The 23,546-nt window shown below is 52.0% G+C and overlaps 2 protein-coding genes across 3 annotated transcripts; both read left to right on the top strand.

Moving 5' to 3' along the window:
* The first annotated feature begins 20 nt into the window (after positions 1–20).
* ppp4r1l (protein phosphatase 4, regulatory subunit 1-like) lies at positions 21–15,296 on the top strand. The gene is made up of 20 exons (XM_006639735.3): positions 21–155; positions 1,933–1,977; positions 4,085–4,214; positions 4,800–4,906; positions 5,423–5,565; positions 5,653–5,799; positions 6,383–6,490; positions 6,894–6,959; positions 7,630–7,788; positions 8,621–8,775; positions 9,001–9,416; positions 9,621–9,919; positions 10,326–10,418; positions 10,775–10,960; positions 11,097–11,258; positions 11,469–11,569; positions 12,141–12,261; positions 12,684–12,818; positions 12,922–13,063; positions 13,224–15,296. Exons 1-20 carry the CDS (start codon positions 149–151, stop codon positions 13,367–13,369), a joined length of 2,868 nt encoding a protein of 955 aa, XP_006639798.2. The 5' UTR covers positions 21–148; the 3' UTR covers positions 13,370–15,296.
* A 631-nt stretch (positions 15,297–15,927) lies between these two features.
* LOC107079605 (ankyrin repeat domain-containing protein 60) lies at positions 15,928–21,673 on the top strand. Of its 2 annotated transcripts, none has more exons than XM_069179574.1 (4): positions 15,928–16,460; positions 17,793–17,923; positions 19,280–19,507; positions 20,227–20,320. In XM_069179574.1, exons 1-4 carry the CDS (start codon positions 16,208–16,210, stop codon positions 20,236–20,238), a joined length of 624 nt encoding a protein of 207 aa, XP_069035675.1. In that variant the 5' UTR covers positions 15,928–16,207; the 3' UTR covers positions 20,239–20,320. The 2 variants fall into 2 exon arrangements, with proteins under 2 accessions (XP_069035675.1, XP_069035674.1); XM_069179573.1 differs by having other exon boundaries at positions 15,973–16,460; positions 19,280–19,439; positions 20,227–21,673.
* The last annotated feature ends 1,873 nt before the right edge of the window (positions 21,674–23,546 follow it).

Genomic DNA, 23,546 nt, shown 5'->3' with positions numbered 1-23,546 from the left:
CCGAAAACCGCATATTTAATAAAGTAAAATAGCAACTACAAATTGCAGGCTTTTGTTTGTTTTTTTTTTTAAAGTGACGGAAGGAGCAGTCGAGGAAGTAGTTTCAGGAAGTGTCGGTGACACCGTGCCTTGCAGAATTCAATTCAAGATGGCTGGTAAGGGAATATTGTCTATTCTGAACTTTCTTTTGCAACCGATAAACTGCTTTGTTTTTACGCTTGCCTGTCCCCGATGCTCATAAATTATGAGCGTGTTTATAAGCGACTCGTCCTGTTATTTCCCTATTCTTCCGAGGTGAAACAGTAAGGTGGAAATGCTGTATTGACGGTCGGTGTTTTCAAGAACTGGATTTTTAAATCCGATAGTATTAACTCCGCTGGCTGTATTATTGACACGACAGGGCATGGTACCAGATCTGACATGGGTACATTCCTTGTTCTAACTTGGAATCGGTGTTTTTTAAACGTGTTAATTTTTAAATGGGCTCGGTTTCGTTGGCGGTTCGCGTCTGGTTGGGCTTCAGACGAGGTGCCTTTTGAATAGGGAGCCTTTCGCTGCCCTTGATTTCGTCGGCTTTGTCGTTTCCCATCTGCCGCCGATACCCGCCCCATCCGAAATCTGAATAAATCTGACCTCCGATTGAACATGAGACCCGTTTTCCTGACAGCGCTTGATTTTCACAGCAACTCCCATCATATCGATCAATCGGCACCCAGTCCTCGCTCTTGTCCGTGTAGGATAGTTTTTTTTTTTGAATGTTTGAATGCAAAGTTTGAATGGAACATGCATTCAAAACCTCGTATAGGATGGGAGTGGTTTAACAGTTCTGTGTACCGTTGAACATTGCAACGTGTCCTGTACCCCGCTCCCGTGCGTCAGTAAACCTGCATCTCTGACATTCCTGCCCGGTGATGATTGGGTCCAGGTACGAAGAGCAGCCGGAAGTTGCATTCCCCTTTTGTGTACTGAATGCATTGCACGAAACCTGAACTTGGCGTCTTGAAATTCTGAATTGTAACAATCCTTTCTCTTTGAAGGAGGACTTTTTTTTTATTCGGGTGGGGGGGGGGGGGAGGGGTTCAGGAGAAGCAGCTGTCCATCCTAAATGTAATTGGCATGTGAAAGAAAGATGCCCCCCCCCCGTGCGGTCACTGACACTGCCCACACGGAGCATAAGCTGGGTAGATCTGCGCAGCTGTTGAAGCGGATTGGCTCACCCCTGTTCATGACAGGGTGCAAAGTTCAGTTCAGTGTATTTGTCATATATTAAAGCACCAATTAAAGGAATCACCAAAAAACGTAAACGCAGAGCAGCAGCAGCAGCAACAACAACAAGTTAAATTGCATACAACTTAAAAAAAGTCAGACAAGCAGTGTGAGAGAAAAGCCAGTGGTGGGGTAGAGTTCAGTCATCTGACAGCTTGTGGGAAGAAACTGTCTCTGAACGTGGAAGTTTGTGCCTTTATGCTCCTATAACTCTTACCAGGGAGAAAAGTGAGGAACCAGGATGACTGGTGTCCTTAGTGATACTTCCAGCCTTCCCGAGACAGGGAGTTGTAAAAATGTCCACAAGAGAGGGGAGCTGTACTGCAGTGATGGACTGGGCTGACCTGACCACCTCCTGTAACGCCTTCCTGTCAGACAGCGAGCACTGCCACTGCACTGTAATTCCACATGTCAGCACACTCTCAATAACGCACCTGCAAAATGTGGTCAGGACAGCCAGAGATAGACCAGAACAGGTCACGGTTAATTCCGTGCTGAAAGGTAAAGAAAAAAAAACGCCACGTTTCGGCTGTGGAGCCTTCTTCAGACGACACACTAATCCAACCCTTACCTGTTCTTTTGTAGGCTGCTCACGCTGACGCAGCTGCCCTCTGCAATATGTGCACTGTTCTGCCATCACCGATGTGTTTGTTTGCTGTTTTTTAGGTCTGTCTTTATATTTTGAAGACGGTCACGATGACTTGGATGACTGTAAGTTTTTCTATTTGACTTCTTCGTATTCACTCTTGAATATTTCCATTTCACTGCGTTAAAACAAATCCCTGTCTCCTGTCTGCAGTGCTCCTGTGTTCAGTTTGATCAAAATGACCTGCCTGATGGAACAGGTTTGCAGGCTTTCTAATGTTGTTCAAACCAAGCAATGATTTTCAGTGCAAATAAATGTTTGTGTGGACAATAACAGCTGAGCCACAATTGGAAGGAAGTATTTACTGAATTCCAGTAGGTTTTATTCCTGGCAGGACTTTTATAGCGGACATTGTGTGCAGTGGTAAACATTTGGGGTAAAAAAACATGTAGAGAGATTTTAGACTACATAAAAAATATTTTTTCTAAAGTAGCTTAACCCCCAGGAACTCTTTGCTTAATCAATTTAGTGATACTGAAAATTAACCAGAGCCTTTTTAAGCTTTTTTCTGTCAAGTTACATTAGCAGGAAAGAAGAAAATATGACTATAAAAAAGTGTAACCCACAGGGTGGGATTAATGGCGATTAATAGGAACTGTTCCAGGTTCAGACCAGCGCTTACAGCAGCTGATTGTGAATGAGAGCCGAGAGTGAAATGGTGATAGAAACAGACCAGGAGAAGTAAGGCCTTTGGAATTTGTATTATGCACTTAATTTACTGTAGAACAATGTTTGAACAGTGTTTCAGAGCAAACAGGAAGTCTTGTGCTGTTGTTCAATGGTCTTTCAACTCCAGACAGACGGAAGTAGTCACTCTGCTAATATTGCATATCAAAACAAGGCAACATGCAGGTGCTTTCTGCAGCCTGGGTTAGTGCGTTTTTTAAAAAAACCTTTCTCGAAGGGACTGAGGAGGATGAGGGCTAGGGTCCTAGTGATAGGCCAGTTGGTGAGGCAGTAGAATTGGGTTTATTTTAGTGTTGAAAAGCATCGATCCTCCTGGAGTTGTTACCTGCTGGACGTAAGGGCTTTCTCTCAGAGGCCCTGTTTCTTCAGCCTTGTGCGTGCTTTCCCCCTGGGGCAGCCGAGGCAGAGGTGATGGGGTAATGTATAGGAGGCCAGGGGAATCTCCAGACTAGTCCCAAGCAACGCCAGTGTATAATCCTGCTTCATCTGAGGGTTTCGGGGAGTGCTGGTTTGTAGGAGCCGTTTCATTTCTCTCCTCGGTTCTTGCTGGGCAGTGTTTTTCTGTAGCTCCCAGTGAGCAGCTTGTTACAAGAGAACGTCTAGACCCAGGCGGCACGCTTTGCACCCTGTTCGCAGCCCGAGTCTGGGTGTGAGTCCAGTCAGGCCCGGGCACTGACTTTCATGAGGCCGGTGAATCAGCCAGGGGAGGCATGAGTGGCTATCACTCTAGGACTATGGAGCAGGAGAACATTTAAGACGCGTTCTATACTAATTTTAAAAAAAGGCAATATGCAAAAGGGCATTTTCACGATGGAAAATAGTCAGTATTTAATTTAAAAACTAAGGAGTGAAATAAAAATAACTCCTCTGCTGCAGCCTAAGAGCCAGGCTGGTCACCTTGCTAATCTCCACACACAGTGTGGGTGCCCCTCCTCCTGGTGGTCACCCCTGGCAGGGGGACAGGTGTAGTAAGCACTCAGAAGGAGTCCTTTCTCTGCAGCACACAGAAACCCTCCGACAAGGGGCCCTGGAAGGCAGTATAGTGAGTGCTCCCCACCATGCGTCTGTGTGTGGGATCTTGTATTTGATGCGTGTTAATCAAGCAGCAGTAACGAACACTGTGCACACTTCTGTCCTGTTGCTGTGGCACAGGAAGCTGGAAGTAACAAGAAAACAAATCTGTCTCTGGTCTGTCCTTTGACAGCTTTGGTATCATTCATCCTTTGGCAGCTGCCAGAGATGGCTAAGGCAGGCAGATGTTCTGCTTTACAGTATGAAGGCTTTCAGAGGTTCTGGGTCCTGAGCTGAACAGCGCCCCCTGGGGAAGTGAAAGACGTTCTCGCCCCAGTCCCACGGGGCATTGCTGTGTGACGGAGCTGCCTGAAACAGCCAGTGCAAGGACTGCAAGGACAGCTCCCAGTGCGGTGGAGCCGCTCGGTGGACAGCGAGTTTATGCTCTGTGCTCCGTGTGTGTGTTGTTCCCAGTTGGGTTTGACGACTACGGCTCGGAGTGCGACGGGATCCGGATAACGGCGTTCCTGGATGCAGGGCAGGACAACCTCACGCCACTGGGCCGCCTGGAGAAGTACGCCTTCAGCGAGAACGTCTTCAACAGGTGAGGAGGGAGGACGGGTCTGTCCCTGGGTGCATTTCCATTTGCCATGATCTCAGTCAGAACCCTTTACAGGGGGCATGTGGTCTCAGATTTTACTAAGGAAAAACACACTGCTATTTATCCAGCTGCTCTGTACTGCCACAGAGCTACAGCTGTTCAGTGGTGTGCAACTGTGTTTGTCTGATTTGCATTTAAAACACCGAACTCCCCCCTAAAACCTTGTCTGATAAGTGCAGCGTTTTGGAGGACGCTGGGTTTTAAGTGGAATAGCTGAGAAGTACAAAAAAATTACACTGCGCAGTCACAACCTCAGCAGACTTAGGGCTGCAAAGACCCAGTCATATTGTTTCTTTTGGAAAACAAGAAGTATTGTTTAAAAACAAGAGGCTCTCTGATTCTTTCAGTGGCATTATTAAGCTGCTGGTGGGTCACTGGTATTTTTTTCTGGATGGGAGGACTGTGCTGGCGAACCGAGGAGAGTGCTGGCTGGTGATTGTGCCATGGGGCTGGGGACTCGGCTCTGGCGGCCTCAGCTGCCATGAAGGGTGCTGTATAATCGATGGCATGGTGCTCTGCGCTTTGCAGGCAGATCGTGGCCCGTGGCTTGCTGGACGTGCTGCGGGAGTTCAGCGACAATGAGAACGACTTCATCACCGTCATGGAAACAGTGGCCAGGATGTCTGAGGATGGAGGTAGAGGCTGGGCCTGCTGTTTACAACAATCAGAAACTTGGGATTTTTCATTTTCTGGGCACAAAATTACATTAATATGTTTAATGTCTTGCATTCTGATATTCTTAGTTATGAACAAAAAATAAAAACAGAGCTGTCTAGGTGTTTCTGAACTGAAGAGTACAAATACTACCTGAAATTACTACCTAAAACAATTAGAAGATTTGTATTCCAGAGCTGCTGTATCTGTGTTTGTGTGATAATAACCATCAATCAGCAATAACAGCAGGTCAGGAAAAATCCCTGAAGCCGGTAATTGCAATTGGCTTCTGAGCAAAGTATTAAATTGTTGTTTTTTTAGCCTCATCATCTGTTAACAGGTCACAGAAATATTTTGAAAAGCTCCTTACCACTGAGCCTCTTTCTGTTGCGCTCTGAGAAACTGGCACGGCAGATATTGGGCTGGTTGCAGTAGGCAGGACTGCTGTGGCTCGTTGGGCAGGGAGTGAGGTGCCCGTGTCTGTGCTGTGCCCTCAGAACCCACGGTGCGTGCTGAGCTCATGGAGCAGGTGCCCAACATCGCCATGTTCCTGCACGAGAGCCGGCCCAACTTCCCCGCGGCCTTCTCCAGGTACCTGGTGCCCATCGTGGTGCGGTACCTCACCGACCCCAACAACCAGGTAGGCACACCTGGGGCGCACCGGCGACAGACCCCGCCGGGCCCGTCGGCCTGCCTGAGCAGCAGTGAGACCTCCCGCCCTCCACAGGTGCGCAAGACGAGCCAGGCGGCGCTGCTGGTCCTGCTGGAGCAGGGGCTCCTCGGCAAGAGCGATGTGGAGAGCAGGGTGTGCCCCGTTCTGCTGGACCTCACCGCGCCCGGCAGCGACGACGACTACAAGATCGAGGCCGTGGCGGTGAGGACACACGGGACAGGAAACCCCTTGTCTAGTGAGCTGTACTCAGAAAAACGCCCATAGGGAAGGTTTTCCATATTTTAACTTCACATCTGTCTAGGCTAATTTTTCTGGCACTTAAGGCAATAGCATTAAACAGGCATCTGAAGGTGTTTTTTTATATGATGGGTCACAGCAAATGTCTTTGCTGTTCCTTATTTCCATTAATTTGTAAAAGTGGACTCACATGCACCACACCAAAGGGGTTTAGAGGCAAGTAGATGTTGCATAAATAATATGATGTTTTTTTATTCTTTCCTCTTTTACTGGTTAGTGGGTAATTAAAATTATGGGATGGCATGTTGGCTTGGCATTTTAGTGCTGCTGCCTCGCACCTCCCAGAGCACTGTCTGGGGCTCTGTCTGTGTGGAGTTTGCACGTTATCGCCTCCCAGAGGTGTGCCGGCTAGGTTAACTGTGCATCCCGTCCAGGGGGCTCGGGGAGAGGCTGCGGTCGGGGGCCCGGCGGGCGGCGGTACCGCTCCGCTGTCTGGCGCCTGGGCTCCCTCTCCCGGCCCCACTAACGCTGCGCTGTTGCCGTGCAGATCATGTGCAAGCTCGTCGCCGTGCTCGGCGCGGACACCGTGGAGCGCCTCCTGCTGCCCCGCTTCTGCGAGCTCTGCGGCGACGCGCGGCTCTTCCAGGTCCGCAAGGTAGGAGCCCGCGGGGGCGCGATCGAGAGCAGGACCGGTCCCCCGGACAGGCTCGTCCGACACATGGCTGGTCGATGGCTTCGTCTCCTTTAGGCTCGTTGTCTGACAGTTGAGGGAATAGCACGAAACAAAGAATTTGAAGGAGTTTTTTATGTATGGGGTTGCAGTACCTTGCTGTACCTTGTTTCCATTACTATGTACCATACCAAAGGGATTTAGGGGCAAATAGATATTGCATAAATGTTGTTGTTTTATGTATAGATCGTCCTTTCTTTCCCCACGCGCCCCAAGTAAACTAGGGGGTGTGCTTGGCTGGGTGACCGCGCACCTGGTCTGATCAGACCTGAGAGGGCAGGGCTAGGGTCCCTGCTGGGTTTAACTGCTGTTCTCTGCTGACTCACAGGTGTGCGCTGCTAATTTTGGGGAGCTCTGCTCCATTGTGGGGCAGGAGGCCACGGAGAAGCTGCTGGTGAGTACGGGGGAAGGGGAGCTGGAGTTTCGTGTCGCGAGCGGGCCGAGGCCGTCGTGAGTAGAACGCCCTGGCAGTGTCTTTGGCCGTATCCCAGTCCTCGCACTGCGCCCTAAGCCCTCCTCCAAGTCCGCACTTCTGTGACGCGGCGCAAGTGTGGATTGGAGGAGCGTCGTTACGCACGGGGCAGTGGGACACCCTCCCGTGACGTCACTCGCTGGTCACTCGGCTCAGGGTGAAAACGTTGTCTGTTGTTGGTGCTTCCTTCCCAGTGGCTAAGTGCATGTTGGCCGGTATTTTTAAAAATGATTTTCATTCTCCGTTTGATGAAACTGAATTTCCTGCGCGAAGGTGTTCCTGCATGTTGAGCTGGCTCGACTCAAAACGGGTGGAGTCATCTTAGGAAAACTTGGCAGTATTGCTGTTCATTCAAAGCTTTGTACTACTAAATACATTTCACATCATCTGTCTCAGTACAAAAATGACACTACAAGGAACATGACGTGTTCATTCATGTTCATTCGGTGTAACCTCAATAAGGTAAACTTGGTGATACCTCAGAGCTTTGTGTTATTAAATATTCTGTGTGGATATTGCAGCGCAAGTGTGGGTATGGGGCGACGGCCTCTGTGTGTGCAGGCGCTCATGTGCGTGGCTGGCGTGTTTCCAGATGCCGCGGTTCTTCGACCTGTGCTCGGACAGCCTGTGGGGGATCCGCAAGGCCTGCGCCGAGTGCTTCATGGCGGTGTCCAGCTCCACGTCGCCCGAGGTGCGGCGGACACAGCTGTCCCCGCTCTTCATCAGCCTCATCAGCGACCAGTCCCGCTGGGTGAGACGCCGAGAGCAGCGGGGGGTGGGGGGGTGCAGCACTCTGCATGATGGGCCGCGTCTTGACGGGAGCGCTGTGCTGTGTGCTCTCACACTGTTGTGATGGGAGCGCTGTGCTGTGTGCTCTCACACTGTTGTGATGGGAGCGCTGTGCTGTGTGCTCTCACACTGTTGTGATGGGAGCGCTGTGCTGTGTGCTCTCACACTGTTGTGATGGGAGCGCTGTGCTGTGTGCTCTCACACTGTTGTGATGGGAGCGCTGTGCTGTGTGCTCTCACACTGTTGTGATGGGAGCGCTGTGCTGTGTGCTCTCACACTGTTGTGATGGGAGCGCTGTGCTGTGTGCTCTCACACTGTTGTGATGGGAGCGCTGTGCTGTGTGCTCACACACTGTTGTGATGGGAGCGCTGTGCTGTGTGGCTGTGTGCCCACACACTGTATTGTGATGGGAGCGCTGCGCTGTGTGCTCTCACACTGTTGTGATGGGAGCGGTGTTTCTGTGTGCTCTCACACTGTTGTGATGGGAGCGGTGTTTCTGTGTGCTCTCACACTGTTGTGATGGGAGCGCTGTGCTGTGTGCTCACACACTGTTGTGATGGGAGCGCTGCGCTGTGTGCTCACACACTGTTGTGATGGGAGCGCTGCGCTGTGTGCTCACACACTGTTGTGATGGGAGCGCTGCGCTGTGTGCTCACACACTGTTGTGATGGGAGCGCTGCGCTGTGTGCTCACACACTGTATTGTGATGGGAGCTGAGCAGTGCTGGCGTAACTGAGGCCATCTTTCAGGAGGAGCTGCCTGTCACACTGCTGTCTCCCTCCTCTCTCCCGCAGGTGCGACAGGCGGCGTTCCAGTCTCTCGGCCGCTTCATCTCCACCTTCGCCAGCCTGTCCGGTGGGGGGCTGGAGCTCCGCCAGCACGGATTGCCGCAGGGCGTCGCCAGGTGCCCCCCACCTGCCACGCCCCCTGGTGGCACACCTGTCCACAGGTACAGAGGCCGGTGGATATAAAGAGCTGGAGCAAAAATCCCAGCTCTTTTCAGGCTCTAGTTAAATACAGAAATGATTAACCTGCACCTGGGACATTAAAAAAGTCCCAAAAATAGTTAACAGTAACACCCTCTACTGGCCACTCTGTTGTTATGACACATAGCCGCTTAGCTTAACAGTGTCCTCTCGGGATTGCTCAGTTACAGTACCTCCTGTGTCATCAGGTGTGAGCGCCCCCTGGAGGGTACAGTTGGCAAAGACGGAAACAGGAGCTGCTGTGAGGCAGGAGGCTGCCGGGCAGCTGGGGACTCGGCCTCCACCCCAGCTCCAGCGCTGCCCCCTGCAGGCAGCACAGACACGCCGGCCGCTTCTGCCACCTCTGCAGTGGCCCAGTGCAACAGCTCACCACACAACTGCCCCGCTGCTCTGGGGCCAGATGGGGAGTTTGAGGACACGTTTAATTCCTTTAACTACTGGAGGCCACCCCTCCCAGACATCAGCCAGGACCTGGAGCTGCTGCAGACTGAGGGGACACCCCAGGGGGGTGTTGGTTGGGGACCCCAGGGGCACGCCACCAGCACCCAGATCCAGAAGGTGCTGGACAGCCTGCAGCCACACCTGGACGACCCCAACGTGCAAGGTGAGGGGAGACAGGCAGCGGACAGGAAGAGTGGTAGAAGTTTGTGCTATGTTCAGCTGCATGCGTGTGCCTGTGCACGAGTGTGCTCGAGGGTCTGTGCACAAGTGCCTGTGCACGAGTGTGCCTGAGGGTCTGTGCATGAGTGTCTGTGCACAGGGCTGCCTTGAGCCACCCTCCTCACCTGTGCTCACCTCTCCACTTTAGCCCAGGTGGAGGTGCTGTCGGCCGCCCTGAAGGCAGCCCAGCTGGAGAGTCAGTCAGAGGAGGAGGCAGCGGAGGGCGGTCAGGCTGGTCAGGACTCCAGCAAAGGGGGCGCGCAGCCAGCACCTGACCCGTCGCCACCCCCAGCTGCCCCTGCCATCGACCCGGACCCGGCCCCAGCACTGGCCCCAGCACCGGCCCCAGCCCCAGCCCCAGCCCCAGCACCGGCCCACAGCCCCGCTCAGAGCCAGATCGAACCTGCCCCGAGCCCACAGGCCTCCCCGGTCAGCTGTGGTGACACGGTGAGCTCACTCTGCAGAGCCGCAGAGCCGTGTTTTGTGTTCATTGACATGACCCTTGTGTTCTAGAAGGAAGATGCAGCAGAGTTAGGCCGTCCTGCAACATGTATCCATTTCTAGACAGGTGCTTTTTTCATAGCAGATAACCAGTCATTCACCGGTTTGCCTGAAACAAGTACGTCCTGTTACACGGGTGAGCCAAAGATAGTTGTACCAAAAAGAACGAAACAATTCAGCTGTAGTATTTTAATATTTAATAATAATTTAGTATTCAATCAAAGGAAAAAACACATTTTCCATCCGAGTGTGGATTTCAGCTCTGTAACGGCCCGCCCCACTCCGCTGGGGTAGCTCAGAGCAGTGTCTTCTCCGTCCTGAGGCTCTGTTCTGTCTCTCCTCTCTCTGCCAGGAGAGGGCGCCGCAGCTGATAGAGACCATGGAGGAGATGCAGAGAGACCCCAGTCTCAGCCTGCTCTGTGAGGAGGAGAAATCCAAAGTCCAGGTCAGTCCACACACCTCTGTCTGCACAGTCTGGCAGGCTTCGCCCAGCAGTCAACAGGAAGGGTACATCCAGAGCCCTGTAGGTCTATGACATCAGAACTGCAGCTCCTTCCTTATTAAACCAGGAACACTGCAGCACTGTGATTTGGCTGTCGTGGAATTTTGCTTAAAGGCAACGGCACTATATTTCCCGATCAGCTGAATTGTTGCCTCAGCTCGAAGAGGGTGTGTGTGTGGACGAGTCTCAGTGGAGCAGCAGGGTCTCAGGGTCGCCCAGCACGGCGCTGCTGTGGGATGGCACAGTGCCCGCTTGATGCCACAGGTCTTTTCTTCCCCCTCTGCCCCAACCCCTGCCAGGACGTGATCCCTCAGCAGCTGCTGGACCAGTACCTGTCCATGACGGACCCGGCCCGGGCGCAGACCGTGGACACCGAGATCGCCAAGCACTGTGCCTTCAGCCTGCCCGGTGTGGCGCTCACACTGGGCCGGCAGAACTGGCACTGCCTCAGGGACACCTACGAGACCCTGGCCACAGACGTGCAGGTCAGCACACCTTCGTCTGGGCCAGGCGGGTCTCTGTCTGCTCAGGGTTCCAGCTGGCCTCCGAGGCGCTTGACCTGAGGTGCTCAATTGTTCCCCTTTCTCCCTTCTCGGCTTCTCTCCGTCTCCCTCCCCCCAGTGGAAAGTACGGAGGACCCTGGCGTTCTCCATCCACGAGCTGGCAGTGATCCTGGGGGACCAGCTGACCGCAGCCGACCTGGTTCCGATCTTCAACGGCTTCCTGAAGGACCTGGACGAGGTGCGCATCGGCGTGCTCAAACACCTGTACGACTTCCTCAAGGTGAGAGCTTGGCCGGTCTCTGCTCACAAGGCTGCGCTAATTACCTCAGAATGAACGGCCCGTGCCAAATTGTGCTTTTCCAAATATATTCAAACTGGCCCGCATTTTCTACATTTCTGTTAAATGACCCGTATCAACTTAATGTGTGTTGACTGGCTTGGTCTGGCTGCTTTGTATTGAGAGGTCTGTGCTTTCTGCTGTGTGTTCCAGCTGCTACACGCAGACAAGCGCAGGGAGTACTTGTACCAGCTTCAGGAGTTCATGGTGACGGACAACAGCCGCAACTGGCGCTTCAGATACGAGCTGGCCGAGTGAGTGTTCTCATGTCCAGTCACACTGGATCCGCCCCACTGTCCAGTTAGATAAGAGCACCCTGGGGGAGCACACTCCCCGTCTCAAATCGGATCCAAACTCCACCCGTTTTTGTAGAATCAGACGCGAGGTCCCCGAGTGAGCCTTAACCCAGTCAGTAAGGCGTGTGGCGCCCCCTGTGAGTCTCCCTGTCTGAGCAGATAGGAGCATGCCAAGTGTTCAGCCACTGCCCCGATGAGAACTGCTACATGCCTCCATCAGAGTATCATGCCCCTGTCCAGCACAAATGTTGTTCAAATGACTCCATTGTTAGTACAGACAACTGAAAACAGAGCAAGTTGTGCTCTTTAAAATGACTGATCTTCAGGTCATCTAGAACTGTGATTTCACAGTTGTGACATCAGCTGTGAACGTTCATCAGTACCCAGGAGGTGACTTTCACAGCTGATGTCCTAGGGGACAATGGGAGAGGGAAGGGAGGGAGGAATTGTGGGAGCTCAGATTTCTATAGCATCATCATTTTAACACACAGTGTCAGTACAGTGTGTGCTGATGACTGTCTCCTGCCAGGCAGCTGATCCTGATCGTGGAGCTGTACAGCGCTGGTGATGTGTACGACTACCTCCGGCAGATAGCCCTGACCCTCTGCTCGGACAAGGTGGCCGAAGTGCGATGGATCTCCTACAGGCTGGTAAGGCAGAGGACAAGGCTGTGGAGACTTTAACTCCCTTGGGGACTCTGCTTCAGGTGGCACTTTGCTGTGTTGAATTCAATAATGATGGCAAACCAGATTTATAAAACCAAGTACGGTCACCTACGTGTGGATTTCGATTGTTTTTTTTCATGCTCACAGTTAGAATAAACGAGAAGTGCCGAGTCTGCCTTTTAACTGAGTTTGGCACCCTAAACAGGCCCGACTACTGGCCCTCAGGGCCTCAGGTCCTCAGGTTGAACAGCTCTTGTTAAATCCTGCTCTCTGAAGGACAAGGAGAGGCTTCAGCCTGTCCAGATAAGCGAGGGCGGAGCTCGGTGGGCGGACCGGGGTCTGGGGAGGAGGGGCAGTGCGGAGTCCGAGCGGGCGGCGTGTTGAACGCGGTGCTGTGTGTCGGCCAGGTGGCGGAGATCCTGCGGAAACTGTACGCCAGTGGGGGCCACGACCTGGGCCAGAACTTCATCGACGAGCTCGTCGCCCGGTTCTGCCGCAGCCCCAAGTGGGTGGGGCGCCAGGCCTTCGCTTTCATCTGCCAGGTGAGCGGCCGGCCCCTCTCTCCGCGCCGTCGCCCCCCCGGCCCCCGCGCCGCGGGACGCAGGCCCCTCACCCACCCGCTCTGCCTGGTTCTCTGCCCCGCAGGTGGCCGCCGAGGACGACTACCTCCCAATGGACCAGTTTGCCCAGCACCTGCTCCCCAGCCTGCTGGGCCTGTCGTCGGACCCCGTGGCCAACGTGCGGGTGCTGGTGGCCAAGGCACTGCGGCAGACGGTGCTGCAGAAAGGTCAGAGGGCACTTCAGACACGCGGTGCTTCTGGGATTTTCACACAAGCGGCGCAGTGCTGTGCTGAGAGGCTGTGCGCCGCGCTGCGGGCTTGATGAGAACACAGGCGCAGGGCTCCGTCTTGACGCTGTGCTTGGCTCTCTCCCTGTCTCCCGGGCAGAGTTCTTCAAGGACCCCCGCAGCCCCTACGCAGACGCCCTGGAGGAGACGGTGATGTCCCTGCAGGCAGACCGCGACAGGGACGTGCGTTTCTTCGCCAGCCTGGAGCCCAGCAGCAGCCCCCCGGACACGACGGCTTTAATCTAGGCGCGCCCCCGAGGCCGGTCACCAGCAGAATGGAGCAGCACACACCAGCGCCCCACCCTGGCGCCTGGCGCCTGGCTCCTGGCTCCTGCCAGCCCCCCTCACTCCTCGGCCTCTTCCTCTTCCTGCGTCTCCTCGCCCTGTGGGCCGGCCCACGAGACTGCCCCCTTCCTCTCTAGCGCGGGGGGCGGCCTGCTCGAAGACAGAGCACGGGGAAGGGGGCAGAGGGGCAGGCCCGCCCGTGAGCCCGCGCTAGAGGAAGCCCGGCCTCCTGACCGCAGGGGATGAACAGTGTGCGCACCTCTCTTTCTCTCTCGGCTGCAGCGTCCAGCCACAGGTCGGACAGACACACGTGCAGCTCTGTTGGAGGTCCAGCAACAGGCTCTCTCAACGTACTGTGTTTTTTTTTTAGCTGGATTTTTTTAAACGTCACTTTGTAGTGTATGAGTAGGAAAATGAGAAAACGGGTATAAACGACACTCAGGGGGACTGATTTTCTCACCAGTAGCTCGTCTGCCAGGGACTGTGTCTGAGTCCCACCCTGCAGCCCCCCGCAGCGGAGGAGCATGCGTTCGTTAAGCACTGCAGCCCGCGTCTCTCCGCACGACCACTGCCCCCACGCGCCCTCCTTCTGCACTTCGCCTTGACCGTGAACCGAGATCTGATCGTTCTCTCTCCGCTCGCTCTCGGGGCTTGAGAAAGACACCCTTGTTGTTTGTTGTCAAAGACGCATTTCCAGGCCCTCGCGTCGTGCGAGAGCTCCGCCTCCGTCCCTCTGTTGGGGAGAAAGGCCCTGTGTCCACCTGTTGACCTGGGTCAGTCAGTTCCACAGAGAGGGTGGGGCTGGCGATGGCGATGGGTTCCTGTGTGGAGAATGCTGGTCCTACCCCAGTGGAGGGAGGACATTCGCCCATTACAGGTGTGTCACAGGACGGAGGAGAAGCTCACAGGGGGACAAGCCTGTAGGTGTTCCAACCAGTGACTCCCATCTTGGGCTGAGACGCACCCCGTTCTGCTGTGGGGGGGGTGCTGGAGCGCAGTTAGAGGTGACCAATGGCAGGAACGGTCGGCGCCCTCATCTCGCCCCAAGCCCTTGGGCTGCGAGAGGGGGCTCATGGGAAGGCGGGAGACGGCCAAGAGCCGCTCAGGTGTGTGCAGGCCATCACGCAGGTGGCAGGTCAGGACCTTCACTCGAACTGGAAGTATTGTTTGCGGAAGCCGAGTGGCACAGGGACAAGCCTGGCTTCCTCCTGCTTTTCCGCTGGGCCAGCTGGGCAGCGAGAGGGAACAGCAAGAGCCTAGAGATCCGGAACGTCGCAGGTGTCCCTGGATCTTGCTTTGAATCTGAGGAATGGCACTTAGCAGCTGCAGTGGAGAGGCAGAGCCTGGCACTAGCAGGAAGCATGTGGACATGGAGTCACCAAAAACGTTTCTTTTTTTAGATTGTAGTTGTGGATTTGTTGTTATGTGCAGCAGGTCATTCCGTCAGCAGGCATTAGACTCAAAACAAGCGTGCTGATGTCACTGTCGAACCCGGGTTCGCAAAATGGCCCTGCTGTCCGTGACTACGCTCACTGTAAAGCCAAGAGATCTCATCTCTCTGTCCTCACTGTTCGTCCTCTCTTTTTTAATGTGATAGAAATGTTTATAAATATTTTATGAAATCAGATTTTCTCTGTATTAATGTACCTTGTTTATGGATTTCAAAGATTTTGTATATTTGCAGTTTCCAGGGTTTTGCAGTTGTTTTTTTAGTATTCAGTGATTATTAAATTGTTGGTTCTCTCTGTGAAAGAAAAATATTAAATCCTTTCAGACTGTTCAGGATCTTGGGGAATACTGTTGCAAAGTATTCCTGTATTTGAAATGCAGGTAGTTGCAAATCAGCAGTAAGACACGTTTGAAATAAATTTTGTTGTTGATAAGGGAATATTTTGTTTAGTTTTACCCCCTCTGAATTTAACTTAATGAAGCTTTCAGCTGTTTCCTGAGCTGAGCAATACGGACAGCAAGAACGTTTAGAAAGTGTAGAGTAAGCAACAGCGCAGTTTTAGAAGGTGTGTTAGGAAGCTGTTGTTATTATATTATGAAACAGGTCTCGGACTTCGTTTGAAAATAACCTCTGGGAACCAGTGTAATGACTTGATTACATCAAGCTAACGCCGATTTCTATTTAAGCCACGATACACAGAAGCAGATGTTTTGCACCTTCATCTAAAGGTTATTTGATTCTTGTGCCGTGGAGTAGCAGGTAGTCATCACAGCAGAATGGTAGTTCAGTTCTGCTTACTGACCCAGTTTAGACTGGGGTGGGGTGTCAGTGCTAGAAATAAAATCACAGGAGAAATTGTGAAATTTAAAACTCATTAGGAGAAGCAACTGTACAGGACAGTAAAGGACCACCCCTGAAGTGTCTAATTAAAGTAATGCAGCATTTCTTGCGCGCGGTGCCGGACGAACAACAAAATAATTTCAGCCTCGGACACGACGACCTGATACACCCCGCCTGTGCCGCAGGGGTAAGAGCTGCTTTGTTAATTAGCACCGCGGCGGGGTCCAACGGGGCAGAGCGCCCGGTCAAGACTCGCTGTGGGGGTTACGTCACACTCAGTCGAATGGCCTCTGTGAAGCCCCGAGCGCCGCTGGTGAAAACCGCACCACACGAAAGCCCCGTTACCTTGGTGTTCCCAAACACAACACGGGGCAGCAGGCCACACGGACCGGGTGGTTCCGCAGCGGTCCCCCCCTTCCCCGAGCGTTGCAGGTGCAGCAGGAGCTAGCGCCGGGCAAATAACGAAGTGGCGTTTGTGGATTGGCTCTGTTTTGGGACCGCACACGGCCATGGCGGCTCCCAGCCAGCCCGCGCCGAGACGGGACTCCCGCCGGGCAGCGAAGGCGGCGGCGGTCGTGACGCCGGACAAGGACTCGCACGCCGGCGGCCCGTTCGGCCTGCGGGTCCGGCTGCGGGACACGGGGGAGCTGTACAGCGTGGCGGAGTGTCGGGCCGGCACCCGGGTCAAGGAGCTGAAGACGGCACTGGAGCTCGTGGCAGGAATCCCCACGGAATTCCAGCGGCTGTCCTACCTGGACGAAGGTAGGGTCTCACGAATAAGTCAAATGAGAAAACTTCTCCTATGCATGGGGTCCTCTTTAAAGATGATGTACTATTACAATACAGTTATTCTAGGCTGTCCATATTTTGTTTTTTTGAAAAGAGGGGGGGCGATAATCGACACTCGACCCATGCCATGAATATTACTTTAAAATCAACTCAAACTCTAGTTTTTATTAAACTTCTTAGATAACTTTTAAACAGTTGCAGGGTTGCTATTTCTCTTCCATAATGGCAAACAAGGAAAAATGTAAAACCATTTATTTTTTACATTTTAACACAACAAAAGTCTAAACATCTGAGGAAAAAATGAAGACATCATAACTTAGGAGAAGTCCTCATTGGTTGCAAAAATTATCAGTTTTAACGAAACATTTTGAAATATAATGAAACAAGTTAAACATTATTTGTCATGACCATAGAAACAGCCAAACAAACACACACACAAAACCCCTTTTCTACCGGTAATGCGTGGAACGAACGAAAACACGCCGGCCTATGTTTGTTTACACAGTCTTAGCAACGAGCAACACAAAATCCCTGACAGTTTTTGGAATTTTATAATTCCCGGTCGGACCGATATTTTAGATTTCAAAAAGAGGACATGTCCGGGAGAAAGAGGATGTCTGGTCACTCTACGTTATTCATAGTGCTTTAATCTCGATTTTCACGAGTTATATATATATAATGATGATGATGTTATGCACTGTAATGCGTTTTCACGTATCCTGCGCGCTCCTCGCCGCCTCACCCGGCCTCTCGTGGACAAAAGCACGTAATTAGGAAGCACTGTGGCTCGTGACAAGTGCACAGATTAGTGCACCAGTACGTGTCATCGGTGCGTGGGGGGGTGGGTTTGGAAACAGAATTTAAATAGCATGGTTTGCTAATAAGAGACGGGGCGGGACAGTCGACCACGGCGCTCCGTTTCTTCAAAGGTCGCAAGCGGGCAACAGATAGGACACCAGGTGTGGACGAGCGCTGGGGCTCAGTCCATCCGCCTCCTGATGTCCGTCCGTGCAGCGCTGCGAGGCTGGCCGTTTAAATACAGCTCGTGTATGTAGGAGCGCAGTACACTTCACTCCTCACGAGGGGGATATGCGTTTGGTACATCTAAACGTGAAAATCCGTCAAGTCTGCACCAAAGACGGCCGGCGACTGTAAGCCCATGCACACGAGCAAAGGCACAGGACCCCGGACAAGATCGCTTTTTCCAGGAAACCGCTGCAGTCGCAGTTACAGTGCTGTCGCTCTGTCGCGGTCCGACTGCAGCACGAGTCACACCCGGACTAAGGGCTGTCCCTCCCCCGACAGGCGACATGCCGGACGAGTCCACCCTCAGGTTCAACGACGTGGTCCCGGGCGGCACGGTCACCCTGACGGTGTGGCGCCAGGGCGGCTGGGCGGAGCTGGTGCGGGCTGCTGCAGCTGGGGACGTTCCGAGGGTAATTCGTGCCGTCGGGGAGCAGGCGCGTCCACCCCCAGGACCCGTGTTTCTGCAGAGCTCTTCTCTGACCCGGGCACTTTCAAGCCAGACCATGTCCAAAGCCCTGAACACAAAACAACAACAACCACCTAGTTTGAATGTGTTGCTGCTGAATATAAACATGGATGTTGCACCTGAAGACTGCGCTTTTTTTAAAAAAAGGCACTTCACACACAATGACACGAGAAGCAGACACTGTAGATCAGGGACTATGCGCCCCTTTACGTCTATAATTGCTTGGTAAACTGATCAAAACATGAATGCAAAGTGATTATGGGCATTTTGAAAAGCAGGCAGTGTTTTATGAGAGATGATATGCTTCTGTTAACAGCATTAAACAAGTGTTAGTATGAGATGGCTTAAGACATGTAGGTCCTAAACATTACCAGCCAAAAACTAGTCAGCGGAGTATTATCTCGCATGAGGGGGCGTGTCAGAGCCGAGCCAAGGAGGAGCGCATAGTTAGAATGCCGTAGGGTCACTCCTTCCGCTGATATCACCAGCCCTCATCGCTCCTCCTCGAACTGGCTCCCGTTTCCTCAGATCCCCACCCGGGGGTGTCGGGGGGCCCTTGTCAGGAAGAGAGCAGTGTACTTTGGTGCCCCCCTTGGACAAGAGACGCCTTCCACGACGATGCTCGATTTGACTGGGGCACCAGACCTGGTGAAATTGACCAATCTGTAGCTCCGATGTTTAACATTTAATTACAAAACAGCCTTACAATTTAGGGCGCACTTTAAAGTAGGTAATTGCAGTTTATTGAAATCAGCCAAGGTATCAGCTTCAACATCAGCTGTGTAGCTTGTTCCAGGCTCCCACAACCCTTTGTGTAAATAAGTGCCTCCTGTTATCAGCATTAAATACACATCCCCTTAGTTTCTGTGTATTAGCTGTTTAATGCTTATTGGATTTTAAACCTTGTTTTCAGCTGCATCAGAACGGATCTGTTTCCTGGAAGTAGACTTGTTCTGAATAGCGTTCATTGCATTGCTGATACTGTCGGTTTCAATGCTCCTTTCACACATTGTTAATTCACTGGGTATATTGCCTCTTCACAAAACTTGTTGGTTTGAATAAATCTTTGCCATGGTGGCTGTAACTGCTCTTTTAGCATGCAAAGCACCTGCCAAATGCTTAGAAAAGCCAGGAAGTGTAGTGTTTAGTAGTAATCGTTTTGCTGGCGTAATGCAGTAAGTGGATGATTTCACAATGATAAAATAACCGGATCCTGGAAAACTCCAGATCCGCGGTTCCAGAGAGCTGCTGCTTCTCCGCGTCCTGAGGATCAAGCTGGTTCTCTGTGTGTGTGTGGCAGCTCCAGTCTCTCTTGCCAAGGGGGAGCAGTCTGTGTGCGTCCCGGGACTGTGGGGCTGCCCCCGAGATGACAGCGTGGCAGGCTCGCCGCGCCTTCTCGGCACTGTTCATCAGCGCGCACCGCGGGCACCTGCCAGCCGTCCGCTTCCTGCTGCACAACGGTAAGAGCCGGCGCGCGCTCCAGCGTCCTTCCTCCCACTGCCGCAGAGGGGGTTTGCTTTGCAGGCAGGTAAGAGGCGCGACACGATACATTTCACACAGCGGGGACCCGTGAGCAAATAAGAGGCACACCTGTGTGATGAGGAAGAAAATCGAAATTTATAAAGTAAAACATTCCATCAATTGAACAAGTTAAGCAGCTTAATAGCTGTTGAAACAACTTGGTTCTGTGGCACATGAATCTGGGTTGAACATGAGCCTTCACTATCCTGCTCAGTGTTTTAATTGTGTGTATTAAGGTTCCCAATCCAGGCTACTGCAGTGAATGTCAGGACAGGTTCAACTTTCTGTAGAATAAAGTCGTCATTGTACCACACCCACACATTAAAGGAACAGTTTTCTTAGGAAGAACAGTCTCTGTTGGCTCTTCTTACGTCTGTGTTTTTCTCAAATGTAAGCTTGTAATCAGCAACTGTTATTACAAATTAATATGGATATTTCTAGCAGTGAACAATTCATATTCTTGCTCCTGCAGTGACTGCTGGTTTTGCAGCAATTGGTGGCTTTTCTATAATCAGTGATCATGGTTTTGGATTTCAACACATTAAGTGGAAGGGAAGGAGCTGTTACACCATCAACACAATAATCCTCCATCACCCCCCTCTTTCTTTCTTGGAATCATGTAAATGCAACTATGATGCAAGTCCTGTGCAGCAGTCATGCAAGGAATTGCAGATGCAGGTGAAGAACAGACTCTAACTCGTGTCACTCTGTCTGTGTGTCATGCAGGAGCCAATGTGAAGATGCAGACACAGCAGGGGAGGGGGGCTCTGCATGTGGCCGCAGGCCAGGGGCACCCCCAGTGTGTGGAACTGCTTCTGAGCTGGGGGGCACCAGCAAGCCAGCCCGACAGCCAGGGCTTAACGCCCCTGGGCCTGGCCACTCTGCTGGGGCAGAAGAGGAGCGTGCGCCAGCTCTGCCTATTCCAGTGGCAGCAGCGAGCAGCTGGGGTGCACATCAGGCCACATCTGGATGAAGAACAGCTGTTTGCCCACCAGCGCTTTGACTCGCAGCTGAAGCCATGGCGGCGTGGCCCCCAGGCCCAGGTCTACATGGCCAGCCTGCTGAAGAAGGGAGAGTTCCAGGGCACTGGGCTGGGGGCCCCTCGGAGCGCAGCCCTCTCCAGGGCCAAGGGAAAAGCCATTACTGCAGCTGCTTGAGCAGAGCACACAGCCGAGTGGTCTGTCAGACACACACAGCCCAGAGCACACAGCCCAGGGCCTGTCAGACACACACAGCCCAGTGGCCTGTCAGGCACTCACAGCCCAGAGCACACAGCCCAGGGCCTGTCAGACATACACAGCCCAGTGGTCTGTCAGACACACACAGCCCAGAGCACACAGCCGAGTGGCCTGTCAGACATACACAGCCCAGTGGCCTGTCAGACACACACAGCCCAGAGCACACAGCCCAGTGGCCTGTCAGACACACACAGCCCAGAGCACACAGCCCAGTGGCCTGTCAGACACACACAGCCCAGAGCACACAGCCCAGTGGCCTGTCAGACACACAGAGCTCAGAGCACACAGCCCAGTGGCCTGTCAGACACACAGAGCTCAGAGCACACAGCCCAGTGGCCTTTCAGACACACACAGCGCAGAGACAGCAGTGACTGCACTCTCAGAGGCACACACACTACAGTTGAAGATGACATTAACACCTAAGGTCATTTACAATGTAGAGAAACAACCTGTGAGCTCTGACAGTTTAACATACCTTGAGGGCAACAGAGCTCCTGCAACCACAGGGACGGACAGGGAAAGACCCACAGCTGCCCAAAACATGCACAGAGCAGCTGAGACCCCAGAACTGATACGACACTATCCTGAAGTCAGTTGAGCCCGAGAGAGGGACACTGCAGCTTCAGTTCAGTCCGCACTGCTCACACAGGTCTCGATTGGACCAACCTGATTCTACACGCTGAGCTTCAACACACTAAGAGCGCTGGAGATGTTTTGTCACCTACTGGTTATCTCACATACCCTTTTCTGCAAAGCTCTTTACTAAAACAATCTACACCATATGACAGCTGTAGCATTTTGCAGGGAGGAGTAGCATGACGAGCAACACATTCCACTTCCCCACATCTTTGTACAGTTGGTTCTCTATACTACTCTAAAATTATTTCACTGTCTTGTCAAGAATCAAAAATAAACATTGCAGGTTTATAACAATCTCCAGGGACTGAGGCTGCATCAGGGGCAGCAGGGAATCACTGGGGCATCTGTGGCAGCCCATGTGAAACAGGACAAATACCCTGAATCATACTGGTTGATTTGTTGTCAACACAGGTTCCACTTCAAGGTAACCAGAATGCTAATGTGTCAGTTTTAAATTTCCTGTTACAAATAATAATGCAAAAGTATCAATTTGCGTAAATGAAAACAAAAGTAAAACAGAGCAAATGATCTACAGCATTTAATTACAAACCTTCTTACAATCTGGAGCACAATTCAAAAAGGGAAACTTGAAAGTAACTCACTTCCAATACAGCTGCAAAGAAAGACAGAAAAAACTACCTAATTAACTTTATCACTTGTACACAGTAAGTTTGCTGGCTGTCTTCACTATCCTGTGTTTTAGTTGTGTAGGCTACTGCAGTGAATGTCAGGACAGATTCAACTTTCTGTAGAATAAAGTCGTCATTGTACCACACCCACACATTAAAGGAACAGTTCTCTTAGGAAGAACAGTCTCTGTTGGCTCTTCTTACGTCTGTGTTTTTCTCAAATGTAAGCTTGTAATCAACAATATTCGTAACTGTTATTACAAATTAATATGGATATTTCTAGCAGTGAACAATTCGTATTCTTGCTCCTGCAGTGACTGCTGGTTTTGCAGCAGGTGGTGGCTTTTCTATAATCAATGATCATGGTTTTGGATTTCAACACATTAAGTGGAAGGGAAGGAGCTGTTACACCATCAACACAATAATCCTCCACCACCCCCCTCTCTCCCGCCCCTCCACAGGATCCACTCGTTCCCGAGACAGTCCCACCTGCGCCACAGCTGCACGGCCCCAGGCCTCAAGACCTCGTAGGCTTTCTTCTTTCCCTCTTGGAAGGAAACTTACAGTTCTCAGTTATCTATCCTATCTAAGCCACAATCTCACCCCAGGGGTCATGGCTCAGAGGCTCTGCTGTTTGGAAAGTGTCTTTGACCATTTCTTCTGAATCCCCTGCGGGGAAATCATGCAACTTGTGATGAAATTTCATGTTGCATGAAAATGACACGGTTTTATCTGTCAACTCAAAAATAGAGGAACATTCTCTGTTCATTGTTTATTGTTCTCCTCTGCCATATGTCCCTGTAACGTTCCTCTCTCGTCTTCACATCTGAAGACTCAACAGCTGAAACGTCGGGTCTTTTCGGGGTCTTTTAACAAGCTCTTCCTCAGAGCTAGGCTACCATCCTCTTCGGCAGGCAAGTCGCACCAAAACCTGCGCCGGCCCCATCTACAGCACCGCGCCTGGCCCGCGGGGAAACAGAGATAGCACCCCGAGGGGGAGGGGGGAGGCTGAGTCTGCCATGGAGAATGGTTATTTTTAATTTTATAGTGTTTATACTATATTTTATAGTTATTATTATATTTGGGTACATTGCCAAAAATGAAAGGACTCTGGACCTGGCCAGCAGGGAGCTTTAGCAGACCAGCAGCATTTCTGACTTTCTCTGAACATGAGGACAGTGGGGTGCTGAGCTAGAACGCCTGTCTCCAGCACCCCAGCAGGGCTGAGTCACAGCTCGGCCACAGCCTCCTGCAGCCAGGGAAGACCTCCTTAGCAGTCATTTAAAGAGAAGCCCAAGTGTGGGGAACAGACGAAAGAGGCATCACAAGTCTTTCACCTGCAGAGGAAGAACTCCAGCATAAAATGTTGCTGAAACAATTGCCCCTTCATTATTTAACTTTTATTTTTTCTTATGTGGGTCACTGGGGTGTGTTTTTTAGTTGATCTTAAAATTTCCTTGACACACCCCAACCCATCACAGTCTGCTTCATACTACATGATTACCACAACACCAGCATATCTTCTTCATCGGACTGAAAG

Source organism: Lepisosteus oculatus, chromosome 16, assembly GCF_040954835.1.
Source record: "Lepisosteus oculatus isolate fLepOcu1 chromosome 16, fLepOcu1.hap2, whole genome shotgun sequence".
Taxonomy (NCBI): domain Eukaryota; kingdom Metazoa; phylum Chordata; class Actinopteri; order Semionotiformes; family Lepisosteidae; genus Lepisosteus; species Lepisosteus oculatus.
This window is presented reverse-complemented; position numbering and strand designations above follow the sequence as displayed.

Excerpts from the sequence above, each read along its gene's own strand:
- ppp4r1l (XM_006639735.3), top strand. Across the intron at positions 10,961-11,096 it reads CCCTGGCCACAGACGTGCAG|TGGAAAGTACGGAGGACCCT; the intron begins GTCAGCACACCT and ends CCCTCCCCCCAG. Across the intron at positions 11,570-12,140 it reads TTCAGATACGAGCTGGCCGA|GCAGCTGATCCTGATCGTGG; the intron begins GTGAGTGTTCTC and ends GTCTCCTGCCAG.
- LOC107079605 (XM_069179573.1), top strand. The coding sequence starts at position 16,208 with ATGGCGGCTCCCAGCCAGCCCGCGCCGAGACGGGACTCCCGCCGGGCA. Across the intron at positions 16,461-17,792 it reads GCTGTCCTACCTGGACGAAG|GCGACATGCCGGACGAGTCC; the intron begins GTAGGGTCTCAC and ends CTCCCCCGACAG. Across the intron at positions 17,924-19,279 it reads CAGCTGGGGACGTTCCGAGG|CTCCAGTCTCTCTTGCCAAG; the intron begins GTAATTCGTGCC and ends TGTGTGTGGCAG.